Source organism: Aythya fuligula, chromosome 8 (genome assembly GCF_009819795.1).
Source record: "Aythya fuligula isolate bAytFul2 chromosome 8, bAytFul2.pri, whole genome shotgun sequence".
Taxonomy (NCBI): Eukaryota; Metazoa; Chordata; class Aves; order Anseriformes; family Anatidae; genus Aythya; species Aythya fuligula.
The window spans coordinates 14,709,894-14,723,411 of record NC_045566.1 but is presented as its reverse complement, the minus strand read 5'-3'; the positions used below and the strand labels follow the sequence as shown (position 1 = coordinate 14,723,411).

Sequence of the window (13,518 nt, the reverse complement as noted above, 5' to 3'; positions counted from 1 at the left end):
CCGTACACATAGGCAAGACGTCGCACTTTGTACCGCTATGTGCCACCTATGCCATTCCAGGCTTGGTGGTCACTCTTGGGTGCTCTCTGCAGAGAATATTGAGCTCCTCCTAGACTGTAGTCAAGAGCCAAACAAGTTCACAAAAGTAAAGCTAACAACATCATTTGTTAGTTCTAAACATCAGTTTCGAGCTCGTATTTGGCTTGATACTATCACTAAGACTTGCCACCTTAGAACGAACATTACTTTCTCATAGAATCCATTGTACACGTAAATAGATAAGCATATATATGTTGTTTGTTTCCCGGACCGCAGGGTCCTCTCCGCAGACACCCGGACACCTCAGCGACGCGCCCCAGCCGCACAGGCCGGACTAGCGGTGGTCCACAGCAGGGGTGCGGGCTGGCACCAGCTCCCCGGCGGGCCCCGAGCCAGCACCCTGCGGGCAGCCCCCGGTGCTTCTCGCTCCCCACCCCGCGGCTGCCAGCGGCCCCGCAGCGCCCCCCGCGGCTGCCGGCGGCCCCGGTTGCGCAGGCGCTGCGGGGCAGGAGTTTGGGACGCGCCGGAAAGTTGGTGCTGGGTGTGCCGCCGCCGCTGCCACCATGTCGGGCTCCTCCAACGTGGCGGCCATGAAGAAGGTGGTGCAGCAGCTGCGCCTGGAGGCCAGCGTCACGCGCGTCAAGGTGAGGCGCGGGGCCGCGCCGCCATAACCGCCCGGGGACCGCGCCCCCGCCGCGCTCCGAGGGGCGGCCGGGCCGGCGGCGCAGTCCCCGGGGCAGGGCGGGGGCCGGAGCCGCCCGCTCCCCTCCGGCCCTCCTGGGCGGCGGCCGAGCTTCGGCCCGGGGGCTCCGCTGCCCCGGGGCTCGGGCCGGGCCCTGTGGCTTCCTACAGCTGCCCTTGGCCCCCCGAGTGCCGCGGAGGGGCCTTGCTGCCCCTTTCATGGCCTGCCGCTGGGAAGGGGCTGCTCCCAGCACAGCGCTGGCCGGGCGGGCCGCTCCGCTGGGGTTTGCAACAGGTTGCCTCGGCTGGGCTGGGAAATGGAGGCTTCGCTGCCAGGCGTACGGAGTGCGCCGCGTTGGGCGTTCTCGGGGCTCCACCGGGCCGTGCCGAACCAGAGGAGCTCTGAGCAAACCGCACGGACAGGATACCAGCGGGGATGCTGCTGTTGAGAGTTTGTAATTGCTTCTTCCAAGTTCGGAGTTACATCAAAGAAAAGCAAGGAAGTTTTTGCGCTTTTCTGTTGTTAGGTGCAGCCTATGAAAAATAAAATACGTACGCTATCTCAGCCTGAGGATAGCCTTCCAAGGGAGGATAAAATGCCAGCTTATTCAGTAGAGGGTCTTAAACTACAGGCCCCATTTAAAAAACATTTAAACTAGAATACGGGTCTTTGTGTATTTAACAAAGCAATTTTCAAGACCGCTCATCTTTCAGGCTTCACACTTAGGCATAACATCAGTTTTCCAAATTATTTCTATAATACCACAAAACTTCTTGACTGACAAACCAAAAAAGTAGAGTGAAGTTACCGTAAAACACCTACTTATGCGGTATTGCCAAATCATTTAACAGCACTGTATTTTTGATGCAGTTACATCCTCTGTAAAGAGGATGTTCAGTGAATCCTAATTAATACCTGCTTTTATTATGACTAGGTTTCTCAGGCCGCAGCGGACTTGAAGCAGTTCTGCCTGCAGAATGCACAACATGATCCCCTACTGACAGGAGTGTCATCAAGTACAAATCCATTCAGACCCCAGAAAGTTTGTTCATTTTTGTAATTATGTGGACTACTTTAGTATCTTTCAGTGGTAAGTTCTTGAATTATGAGCAATACACTTTGTTCTGTCATTAAAAATAGCTGGCTTTAAGTGAGACTGCCTTTGTTAAAAGTATTCAGAAGTCATCTGACTTCTGCAGCTGGTATTGGTCTAGATCCCCATTTTGGGTCTCTCTTCCCATATTGTGGGAGGTAGCTCTATACTAGACATGCTGTTCACAGGTATTGAGAGTAGTACTTAAGTGTTGCAGAGCTTCGACCAGTTTCTGTTGCTGCAGCAGCAGGAGTGGGGGCTAGCTACTATAGAGCTGCTATATGGTCTGACCTGACTGTAAAGTAGTTCTGCTGCAACTTCCTTCTGTGTTAAGGGTGTTATTTCCTTCTTCTCACATAGGATTACTTTCCTGAAGAAATATGTGGTGAACGCTGATTGTAGTAGGTAAAGCAGACTTTAGTTCTTAGGACTTAGTTTTTAAACTCTCAGACAGCTCTTTCAAAGATAGGTTAGTGATTGTCTCAAAGAAGGGTCCCTATCCCCTCTAGAACATGCCCTGACATCTAAACCAAGAAGCATTGGGTCCAAAAACTTGATCACCGCCCATATGCTTCTCAAGTGACTCATATATGACTAAACCAAGAACAGCAGTTTAAATAACTAGAAACGGTTGAATACACATTTGGATTTTCATTCCTAAACTTTTTACAGGTTCGCTAACATTGCTGCTATCATTGTGAAAATGACTACTCTGTCATTGTTTGAAAAATCTGATTACATTTTAGACTAAAGTTTATAGAGATTAGATTTTGCTCCACATGTCTTACTGAGACTCTGAGTCACAATGATTTGATATGTTGCACATAGGAAATGCATGGAAATCATCATGTCCCTCTTTCCTATTGCCTCAACTTCCATCTACCAGGGTGTGACAGTAAATGTTATTTTCAGATCACTTGATATGCAGTTGACCACAGCTTATGAGATTTCTAAGGATTATGAATCTTAAGGTTTAACAATTCTGTTTTTGCTGTGGACCTACATCACCCAAAGAACTGTAGTTTGTTAGGCTGTGTTATGTAGGTAGCTTTGAAGAAAGGCGATCACAATCTGATTAAGTTGTTAGTCTTTCTTTCTTGTTTGGCAGCTATTCACTACTCTCAAGCAGACTATAAAAACTTCCAAATAGTCTGTGTACAAACAAGGTGGCTCATGCTAGTAAAGCTAGCAGAGTAATAACAATATTGAGGTCTATACTTAATGATTTAAAAAAAAATCCATTACACATTCCATCCATTGTCTTGAATGATTTACAGCAGTGTCACTGAAATGTGTTTTAGAGTTCATGTAGCTTTTGAAGTTGTTTCTAACATGCATTTTATAAACTGTTCTTAGATAGTATTCCGGGACTGAGTTGTGCCTCCAGTATTGTCGCTTCAGCTTTAAGCAGTAATTCAAGAAAGACAAAATCATTACAAGCATTATGGACTGCTGTCCTATAAAAAGCCAAATATGCTAGGGTTGAATCAGTGCCACATACCGTTCCCCCTGAGTTTTGCCACATAGTATGGATGTCACGAAATAACTTTGTTTTCACGTGCACACAATGGGCAGAACAGATTTAATATTTTTTTCTTAATTATAGCCCTTGTTTTCAGATACTGCAATGGAACGATTGTTTCTGCTGATGTTATGGGCCAAAAGTCATTAGAACAGCAATTTTAGTTACGCTACCTACATGGAAATTTTTATTCCTTCACTGTTTAAGCACTTCCTCAAAGTAGGTAATTTCTTAGTTGTAATCCTTGTGTTTACAAGATGAACCAAGAGGAAGTGTAATTTGTTAGTTACCCAGACTCCCCCTGCTTTTCAATGGTGAAGTAGATGCTCAATATTTCTGTAGGCATCAAGTGACAGGGAACAACTTATTTTGCCTTACTAAAGATTTAGCTTCCAGGAGACACTACAGTTCAGTTCCTTTGTAATAGCTTTATATTCTTGTACCCCTGGGGCTAGCTTTATTTTTTTAAAAGCTTATTTTGTAATTTAAAGTTCTGTGAAATAGCTTTAGATTTTTTTTTTCTACCTAGCTGCTTATGACATACTTTAAAGGTACATGTTCTTAGACATTTGCTTCATTTAGGCTTCATACATCTCTAACTACCTCATTTTGGTTTTGTTTTTCAGATCTTTTAGCATCTTTACCTAGCTGCTGATGTCTGTAGGGGCAGAGTGCCTCAAGGAGTGGCCTGGTTTGAAGTCCATACAAAAGCTTAGCTTTAATGTGCCAAATCTAACTGTAAAATTGCTACTGTTATCAAACCTCTTACCATCTACCTCTCCGAATGAACTGTATGCTAGTTACAATATTTCTGTTTCATGTGGGAATCAGTTTTATATACCAAGCAAAAAATAAAAATGTTTTGACAAAAAATGAAAGTGTTTGGCATTGACATTACTGTAAGAAATTGATTCACTTCTAGATAAATTGATACCTCACCAGTTACTACATCACTGTGCAGCAGCTAGAGAGCATATCAGTCTAAATATTCTGTGCTGCTGCAAGTTTGCCTTGGGTTGATATTCTTATAAAACAATGAGGCTTCTTAGAAGCATGATAGAAATAGAACAGGAAAAAAATAATTAGCTATACAGCATACACCTTAAATAAAGACGAAGAGTAATAAAACCATGATTTTCTTTAAAGAGCAATTCTATTGAGCAGATAGCTTACTTTGGGCTCTTCAGGTTAATACTAAAAAGCACTTGTTATAGCTACATATTGGAAAGAAAATAATTCAAAGAAAACTGAGCTTTTAAGCTGCCAGTGAATGTGCAAACTTAAGGCAGAACAGTAAGTTCACTCTGCAGGTAATACCCACTCAAATACAGCTATCAAGGCTGAAAAAAAAAACATTAAAATTTTACTGAGAAAAACCCTGTTCGGAAATCTCACCTGCTCAATGCTGGCTTTATGAATTCTTTCCCATCAGAATTTCTTAGATGGATTGTTCTGAGTATGCATTTCTTCTAAGTATCACAGTATTTAGAAGAGTGATACCCGTAATAGTCAAGCCCCTCACTCCCCCCCCATTTAAGCAATGTAGTTATTTTATGCAAGATGTTAAAGAATTAAATACTGTTAAGACTTCCCACATTGCATACATCTTTCTCAATGTTCTCTATGCAGGCAACCATTTTTTGAGAAGTAACACTGCACTGTCAAAGAACAGCATACTGTAAGTTAGCATCTCAAAATATTTCTCTCTTACCTTAGTAAGATGTGCAACACCTCAGTTTAGCTGCTTAACAGAAAAAAAAAAAACTGTTAAGTGAAAAATAGTTTATTCTGATAATATTTTTTTAACAAAATACTTTGTCTTCAGCACAGTAAAGTATAATTTAACTCCACAGCACAGCAGCAGTCATGACAAAGTTTCAGTGATAGCAAAATTACAGGCTACTGATTACCATAGATCTTCCTGCTAAACTGGAAAAAGCAGCAGTCTTTTTGTCACGTCTGATTTAGTTGCAACCATAGGACGAAAAAAATATGCTGTCCTACTTGAACTGTTCCTGTAGAAAGTTTTAATGTTTACAGTTTGTCTTTCTGTAGCCAGATACTGTTCATTATCATTACTAGTTTTGAGTTTGAGATGATCCATAGTTCAAAGACACATTTCTGGTCATCAACAACTGGCAGGTAGCTGTCTGTTATAAGTGAAATTTTCTTCTACTTGTGTCCATTTCTCGACGCTGAAATTTAAAAGAAAAAATATTAATCAACAAATTCAAGCAATGATATACAAAGATGACTGCTCCAATTTAGACTAGTGTAGGCAGTGAAATACATCACAGAGTAGGTGAGTCTCTATACTCAGCTTTTCAGGACTAATAAGGGAGAGAAATTGGAGATCAGTTGCTTAGAGAAGTCTTTACACACAGTAGACTCAGTGTCTTTAAAACAAAGATTATACATATCGTGGACTACAGCAGAAATACTGGAATTTTCCTTCTGATAAAGCTTGAATACTCACTTTCTTCTAAGTTTTTACCATGCAATTGCAGTTGATAGGCAAAATGACTGGAAAAGCCATTTATCGTTAGATAATACTTCCACTTTACTTGAAGATTTTGAAAAGTCAGCATTAATACCAAACAGAATATAAGAATTAATGTTCATACAAACTGCTTTAATTGTTTTTAGATAAAAATTCTTGCACTAACCTTGCACAAAAAATGCCTTTAATCAAGCTTATTAGGCTTCCAGTAATAACTTACACCAGAGGAACATTTTTCACTTTTGTTTGTATCTGTATATTTTAAAGAATTTACATGCTGCAAGGAAGTTGTCTTGGAATATTGGCACTTACCATCCTTGCTATATAGCAGAATGCTTCTACTTCAGATATTTGTCAAAAATACCTCTCAATGTTACATCTGTTTTGAGAAGTGCATTTATACATATACTGTTTTTTTTTTAGGCTGAGATTTCTGGTTACATTTCATGTCAGATTCATTATCCCCTCCCAAGCAGGCGTAGTATTACTTAGACATACCTTATGAACCCATTCGTATTCTCCAAATTTGGAATCAAAGGTTCCTTTTTGAAGGGACCTCAACTTTAATGTAAAACGTGGCCCAAGTTCTTGAATTCCCACTTTCTTTTCACTCTTGAAGATATACCTTGAGAGAAAAAAGCATGATTAGGTGCTGAGTTATAAGAACATTATCTCCCATTCAAGAGTTTTGGGCCAAATGTCACCTGTGGAATCTGAAAAAGATGTAGTCTCGCTGGTTGTGAAATGTCGCTACTTGTCTTCCGATGAACTGAGGATCATGTGGGAAGAGAGAAGCAAACATGCGACCAACAGAATGGCCAAGTCGTGTTGTAAAATTATTCAGGATGACTTCAGGTACATGTTCTGTAGGCTGCTTCCCTTTTCGCTGGAAATACAATAATAGATTAGAATGCAAATAATACATCGTATGCAAAACTATTTTAATACATTATCAAATAAAAGTTTGAAATAAAACAGGGTGAAGACAAGCAGGACCTGGTAACATTCCTAATTGTTTCTTGGAACAGTTTGTATGCAAGTAAAGCAGAAGGTGGTAACATAAGGATCTCTGGTTTAACACTAAAAATTTAAAGAAAAATCACAAATAAATAATTTTTTATTTCCTCTCTCCTGCACCAACTTCCACTCCTGACTGCACCCACTACAGCAAAGAATCAGTCTGTAAGCGGACTACCTATAACAGGATGCTGAAAATCTCTGTACATACCAACTAGCAGTATATGGGACAGTCCTTAATAAATACAGATTACATTTAAAAAGTACTTAATTCAAAAAAGGAGGAAAAGAAACACTTTCCTGCAAGTTATTTGGGTTAAGTAAGCAATACTTACTTCAGAAGAGGTGACAAGGCTGTAAGAATAAGAAAGACTACATTTTATTCAAGACTAGGAACTGCATCTATTGAAATCTTGCATACCACTTACTTCTATATATATATATATCCTATCTTGTATTTACACTGGGTATATGCTTTCCCTGGTATTTATTGATATGGCTATAAAAATACTTGGCAGACAGCTAAGTTCAGCACGTAACTATGAAATTTGAAGTAAGCTGCCTACAGAAGTAGAATATACTGCTCTTTGGCCCCCTGTTAGCTTATGAAAAAGCAACTTTTCAAGATCAGCTAAATCTTGCAAAAATTGCAATCCATTTGGACAGTGCAAGTAGACTGAACATATTTATTTTTAAACCACAGACTATAATTTGATTTTTTTAGAGCCTCACCTTTATTTCTTTACGCAAGCGGACGCTACTCATTTTAAAATGAGCAGTAGGACCATCAGGCAAGTGACTTAAAACAAGACCGTCTGTTCACAGAGTTAAGAAAAAAAAGCTGGTAAAATTTGACATGTAGTTAACAGAGGAACATGTTCTGTAAAACGCAAAATGACACTAGAGTACTATATCCATAATCTATGCCACATTAACAAGGTTCCATTATGTTCTCCAAAATACATTCATTAACTAGTTAGCTAGGGTTCTGACACATGGATATTAAGTTCTGTTTCAAAAGCTAACCAGAGGTAACTTCTATTACCTTCTCAGTAATTATTTATCAAGTCAGCAAAACTAAACTTCCTGATCAAAAAGGAAGATTATTAAAAAACTCTTAAGTTTACTGCAACAGCAACATTTATCCATACACTACAAACTAAAACAAAAAGCACTTTAATAATCTGAAGTTCCATTAGCCATCAAATACTCAAGTTGACACAGTGATTTTTAACTCTGCGGTTACCCTGTAAACTGCACAGTGAAGAAAAATCCAGAAAAATGTAGATCTTAGACACACACTAATTAGAAAGTTTCTCTCCTAGCACGCCTAGAGCTATTTAACAATATCTTAGTATTTACACAAAGGATACTTGGTATTTTACGATCTTCATTAATGACGATTAAATCTGTGAAGTCCCTCGCAATACATTGTGGAATAATCCTTTTCAAAGCTAATCCTCTTCGATAGTAGACATGCGAGTTAGGTATAACCGTAGACAACTGTTCACAGAACCTCACTGTTCTCTGTAAAAGATGAGTTAAATTGCAATGTGGTAAATACAATGCCAAATTCAAATACCAGGGGAGATGGAGGATTCTTTATTCTGACTGCCCTCCTTGATGCTTACAGAGATATTAGAAATAATAAACCATTTGAAGATAAGCTACCAAGTTATTTTTTTGAGTCACTGGAAAATTTATTTGTAGTCAAGACTACAGAACATGAGGGACTTATTTTTTTTGTAATGTACTATTTTCTTCTCAATCACAGTAAAACAGGAGAATTATGAAAGCATAACCCCTATGAGTTATGCTCAAGTTTCTCTAGAAACTGCTTGAGGCGTACTGCTTCCAGTTTTTAAAACCACTTCTTTTACAAGTTTTCACAGGTGTCAGAAATCTCCCTAATTAGGAGATGTACCTAATGCACATCATCTGCATACAAAAACATAAACACAAGGGTTTTTTTAATGAAGGAAACAATCAGTGCTAAAGAAACTAATAGACTGCATACACACAAAGGCTCTTGAGAATCACTAAATTAAACAGAAAAAACAAATGCACGGAAGCTATAGTTTTCAGTTTGGTGGTTTTTCTATATAAGATTGTATGGAGTCATCACGGGCTTATACATCATACCATAGTCGGGAGACAAAAAACTCAATCTTCCCAGTTAAATTACACCCATCTTGAACAGTGCTAGAACCAAAAGCATGGCACTGGTGACCAAAAAGAATCTAACATTAAAGTATATCCTGGCCATCAAGTTTTCTTTGTCTACTCACAGAACCTACAAAAAGTTTTTAAAAGTAATTTCTATACCAAAAATGTCATTGACCAATCACAGTATTTATAACTTGGTATCGTATAACCAATTCATTGCCCAGAACACTCCAAGTAAAGCATACAAACCCCACGAGGTCTGTCTGACGTTGTAATAAGAATCTTGGGAACTGTCTGTCTGTTGAAGTATGGTGCAAATTCATCAGTCGCTTCATCGAATGCAACCTGCAAGAATAGAAGTCTTGTAAATCTACCGTATATGAAATAACTGAAGAACAATTGTTCAATCTAACCTAACTAATCTAATCTAACTTTTGATGAAACTGAATTTAATCGGAAAAATCCCAATTCAACAAGATTATCATGTAACTATTCATTGCAACACATGGTTTTTACATTCAGAAGAGTCTAGCGTAACAGAAGTTGTCAGGTTTTGCTATCAATAGCAGTAATGCAAAAGGCGATTATCTACTGGAGATAATGAAAGAAGGACATCACCTCTTAGTGAACCCATCATGTGAAAATTAATTCATTAACACCTTAGTAGGAGAATAAAGAATAATAAATTTTATCAATGCATTTTAAGTTGCTTCTTTGGAAAAAAAATGTTAATAGCATATGCAAAACTCAAGCAGTTACCTCTTCATCATTGGGATCTACAGTTGTCTCATCATAAACTCTCTGATTTTCAATAGTCTTCGGAACGGCTTTTGGAGGTGCCTAAAATAAATGTAGTTTTATTAATGTGACACATTCACGTACCTTTAAAGTTCTATGCATAAACCTTGCTACCATGGGATTGCTTTTTACATGGAATTACAAATATTTTTTAATTTTGTGCCAACTTTTAAAAAAAGAAGTTACAACGTCAATAGGCATCACTAGCAACATCATTTGATTAAAAATACTCCTAAGTATTGGAATGCCTGAGAGCATCACATGGAGGGAGAGCATCACGCAGATGAAAAGCATCACTAGAACAGCAACACTGCTTAATTCCACTGTAATGAATGAAACACAATTCCAAAGCAAACAAAATAAAACAAGATGTGAGAGATTTGTCTATCTTTTGTAGTGTGGAAGAAAAAAAAAATCCACTTCCAACAGCAATATATTATATCCTTGACACCTACAGTTTAATAATAAAGAGGATACATTGTTTGCCCCATTTATTATTGTAAAATTATGGTAATACAGGACCTCACAACTTATTTAAACTCATTATGCTTGAGAAGTAGTTTAGGAAGAGATGCCAAACCCTTGTTTAAAGCTGAAAAAAGCAGACAACTGGTCTGGGCAGGGGCTGGGCAGATCGGTTGCTCTGGTTTATAAGGATATTGCTTACGAGAGTGCAACTCCTAGCTATGGTTTATAAGGGTATTGCTTATGAGAGTGTAACTCCCAGCTATACCTACACGACGCCTGAGAACCCGCGCCGAGAGGCTTGGACGGGTCGGGAAACAGCCGGGCAGCGGCTCAGCTCGCTCCCGCAGCCGCTCACCGCAGCTCTCACCTTGTCTCCGAGGGCTTCTCGCTCCTTCCTCCGCTTCTTCCTGAGGGCCAGCTTCTCCTGCGGGGGCACAGCGGCGTTAGCGCGGCCCAAGCCTTCCCGCCCGCCCTCCGCGCCCGCCCGCCCGCCTACCCCACCTTCCTCTGCTGCTGCTTCCAGCGGACGAACATGAAGTGCCGCCGCTGCTTGTTCTTGATCTCGGACACGCTGAACGTCGGCGGGAAGAGGACTCGCTCCGGGGCCGGCGGCTCCGCACCGCGCTCCCCGCCTGCCCCGCCGACCGCCATGTTACCGCCACCCGGCGCCTGCCCGCCGGCCGCCATCTTGCCTCGCTGCCGGGACCCCGCGCTGTGCGCTTGCGCGGACTCCCAGCACGCAGGGATCGGGGGGCGCGTGCGCGGCGGGGCCGGTGCTTACGGTCTAGCTGCGCCCCCAGAGGCTGCTTGCAGGGGCCGGCGGCTGTGTGGGGCCGGCGGCGGGCAGCGGGACCGGGCTGGCCGGCAAGGGCATTGGCCTGTTGTTGTTTCACTTGGGGTACCTGCACAACAGCCCAGCTCAGTGCTCGGCAGGGAAGAGACCCTGCGATAAGATGAGAGGTGTTTAATACAAATTAGCACCGCAGCGCACCTTATAATCAGGCTTAACAACATGGAGATGGGAAGCCTTCAACAAACACGATACGCTGGCGGGTTTACATACATTGCATATATTATATCCTGAGCCTGCTGTGCTTTCCCGCATGCACATGTTCTAGGCGTTTGGTCACAGAGCACGAATAAATTAACTCATGGCGAGCATCTGCTTGGAAGCTGCTATGGCATTTTGTCATAGAATTACAGAATGGCTTGGGTTGGCAGGATCCGTAAGAGATCATGTACTGCAACCCCCTAATACGTGCAGGGGCTTCTTTCCTGAGGTCAGGTTGCCCAAAGCCCTATCCAACAACATAAAATGAAGGGGCATCCATAGCTTCCCTGTGTAACGTGCCAGGGTTTTTTATCATAACTTCACTGCAAATTACTTTTAGTCCATTAAAAGCTCTTAAAACGTTTTATTGGAATGAGAACCCCTACAACTAATTAGAGATTTAATATATATAAAACTGGAAATGAGGATTTCTGTTCCTGACCTAATTTTCCAGCTTAAACTCAGCACCTCAGTGGAACGGATTAGTCCTCTAATTGTCTCCAGACTTGTTTCCAGAATTGTCTCAAAACTTGGAATATGTCCACTAATTTTATTTACAAATAATATTTTGCACTACTGGGTTTCTTTTACTAGAAAACTTAAATGTGTTAACATAAATTCATGAAGCTAATGGAAGAAGACCTAGAAAAAAAGATGAACTAGACAACATCTCAAATCTGCTTCTCCTGTCCTGTAAACTAATTAAACTGTGTAACTTGATTTGCTTCATTGAGGTTATATCTAATTAACACAGAAGTAAATGAAAGATCAAAGGCCTCTTTACGTACAGTCCCATATTTTTTTGGCCTCACTCCCGTTTTTGTCAAGAGAAAATATTTCAGCTATCCATAGAGCCTTAAGGATAAGTAGTTTCCATGGTAATTAAGGTTCAGGGAATTTAGTTGGGACTATGTTAACCAAAGACTTCCTGTAATTTTATCTTACCAGCTGATTCAAATATTGCAAGTGTATCTCTGAAAGTCATTAGTAGAGATTTTAATCACTGCTGTTATTAGAACTTTTAGGGAATTCTGAGTTATTTGTAGTTTCAGATTCAGTTGGAATCACTGCAGACATGTATGGATGGCATGATTGTGTGAAGCTCAGTGAGTGCTTACATGTGGAAAAAAAGCCACATATTTCTCTCAACAAGAAGGAAGACAACTTCCTAATATTATTCATAGGCTTTTGTTCTAAGGACTCACAGGAACAAAATAATGATACACAATAATACAAAAGCTTCCTAAGGCAGTGGAGGGACCATAAAAATATACCAGAGACACATTTTGGGTCTGGTAACAGTAAGATCACTAAAAAGGAACAACTATAACTTGAGTTGAAGGCCTAACTAATAAATGCATGTGTATTATTGATTTAATTTTTTCATAGAGACACTGTGGGTCCCAGGGTATTTTGCTTATTTAGCTATGAATTCTGTTTAAAATAATACCAGTTTAACCAAGAAAACACCAGTAGCTTAGGTTTGTGTAAACCAGCAAGTAATTTCTCCACTGGAAAGTAATCAAGGGAGACATTTATTCCATGTCAGAACTATGGAATTTTTGAGGAAACCTTTCTGTAAAGGCTGACTGAGTTGCAGCAGTGGAAGCATTGTTTTGGTTTGTATTGTTAGAGCACTGTTGTTTTTTTTTCTTTTTCTCTCCCCCCCCCCCTTTTTTTTTTTTTGTCATTTTGTCATTTTAAACAGTAGAAAAGTATTTTGTGATTAAACTGAAAGGACAAAAATTAAGTTGGAGAACAGAAATTAGAAAATACTTATGGAAGGATAAGAAGAAAGAGGCTAAAGTGCCCCTGGTTCCAAAAATGTATTAGAAAGAGATTTATTTTTTTTTTTAAATCTTGCTATTTTTGTTTTCTCTTAATTTCATTACCTCAAGGTAGACAAGATGTCTTCAAGATTCACTATACTGAAAAAAAAGCCCCAGAAAATGCAGTGCTCCAAACCTGCATTGTCTATGTGACACAGACAGGATTTTTTCTTTCTTCATAACAAGTGTTCTAATTGTTGTTTTACCTGGAAAATAAAAAGCTGTTTTATATGTTTTTAAAATTGATTCATTTAGACTATATGTTACCTCATTAATGGGGCAAAGCAGTGAGGTTAAGGGAGAAGTGACTGTTTTTTCCCCCAGGACAAAATTCTCCAAGGTTACACATTTGG

General features: G+C 40.1%; 2 protein-coding genes across 2 annotated transcripts; one reads left to right on the top strand and one right to left on the bottom strand.

The window, feature by feature from the left end:
• Positions 1-549: 549 nt before the first annotated feature.
• GNG5 (G protein subunit gamma 5) lies at positions 550-4,202 on the top strand. Its single transcript, XM_032192391.1, has 3 exons — positions 550-683; positions 1,656-1,811; positions 3,963-4,202. Exons 1-2 carry the CDS (start codon positions 603-605, stop codon positions 1,779-1,781), a joined length of 207 nt encoding a protein of 68 aa, XP_032048282.1. The 5' UTR covers positions 550-602; the 3' UTR covers positions 1,782-1,811; positions 3,963-4,202.
• Positions 4,203-5,113: 911 nt separating this feature from the next.
• On the bottom strand, positions 5,114-10,953 carry RPF1 (ribosome production factor 1 homolog). Its single transcript, XM_032192791.1, has 9 exons — positions 10,787-10,953; positions 10,653-10,709; positions 9,779-9,859; positions 9,269-9,364; positions 8,227-8,380; positions 7,586-7,668; positions 6,541-6,722; positions 6,335-6,461; positions 5,114-5,531 (listed from the first exon to the last, which is right to left on the bottom strand). The coding sequence occupies exons 1-9, from the start codon at positions 10,934-10,936 to the stop codon at positions 5,490-5,492; spliced, it is 972 nt and encodes a 323-aa protein (XP_032048682.1). The 5' UTR covers positions 10,937-10,953; the 3' UTR covers positions 5,114-5,489.
• Positions 10,954-13,518: the final 2,565 nt, after the last annotated feature.

Excerpts from the sequence above, each read along its gene's own strand:
- GNG5 (XM_032192391.1), top strand. The coding sequence starts at position 603 with ATGTCGGGCTCCTCCAACGTGGCGGCCATGAAGAAGGTGGTGCAGCAG. Across the intron at positions 684-1,655 it reads CCAGCGTCACGCGCGTCAAG|GTTTCTCAGGCCGCAGCGGA; the intron begins GTGAGGCGCGGG and ends TATTATGACTAG.
- RPF1 (XM_032192791.1), bottom strand. The coding sequence starts at position 10,936 with ATGGCGGTCGGCGGGGCAGGCGGGGAGCGCGGTGCGGAGCCGCCGGCC. Across the intron at positions 9,365-9,778 it reads TAGATCCCAATGATGAAGAG|GTTGCATTCGATGAAGCGAC; the intron begins GTAACTGCTTGA and ends CTATTCTTGCAG. Across the intron at positions 6,723-7,585 it reads GCTTGCGTAAAGAAATAAAG|CGAAAAGGGAAGCAGCCTAC; the intron begins GTGAGGCTCTAA and ends TTGTATTTCCAG.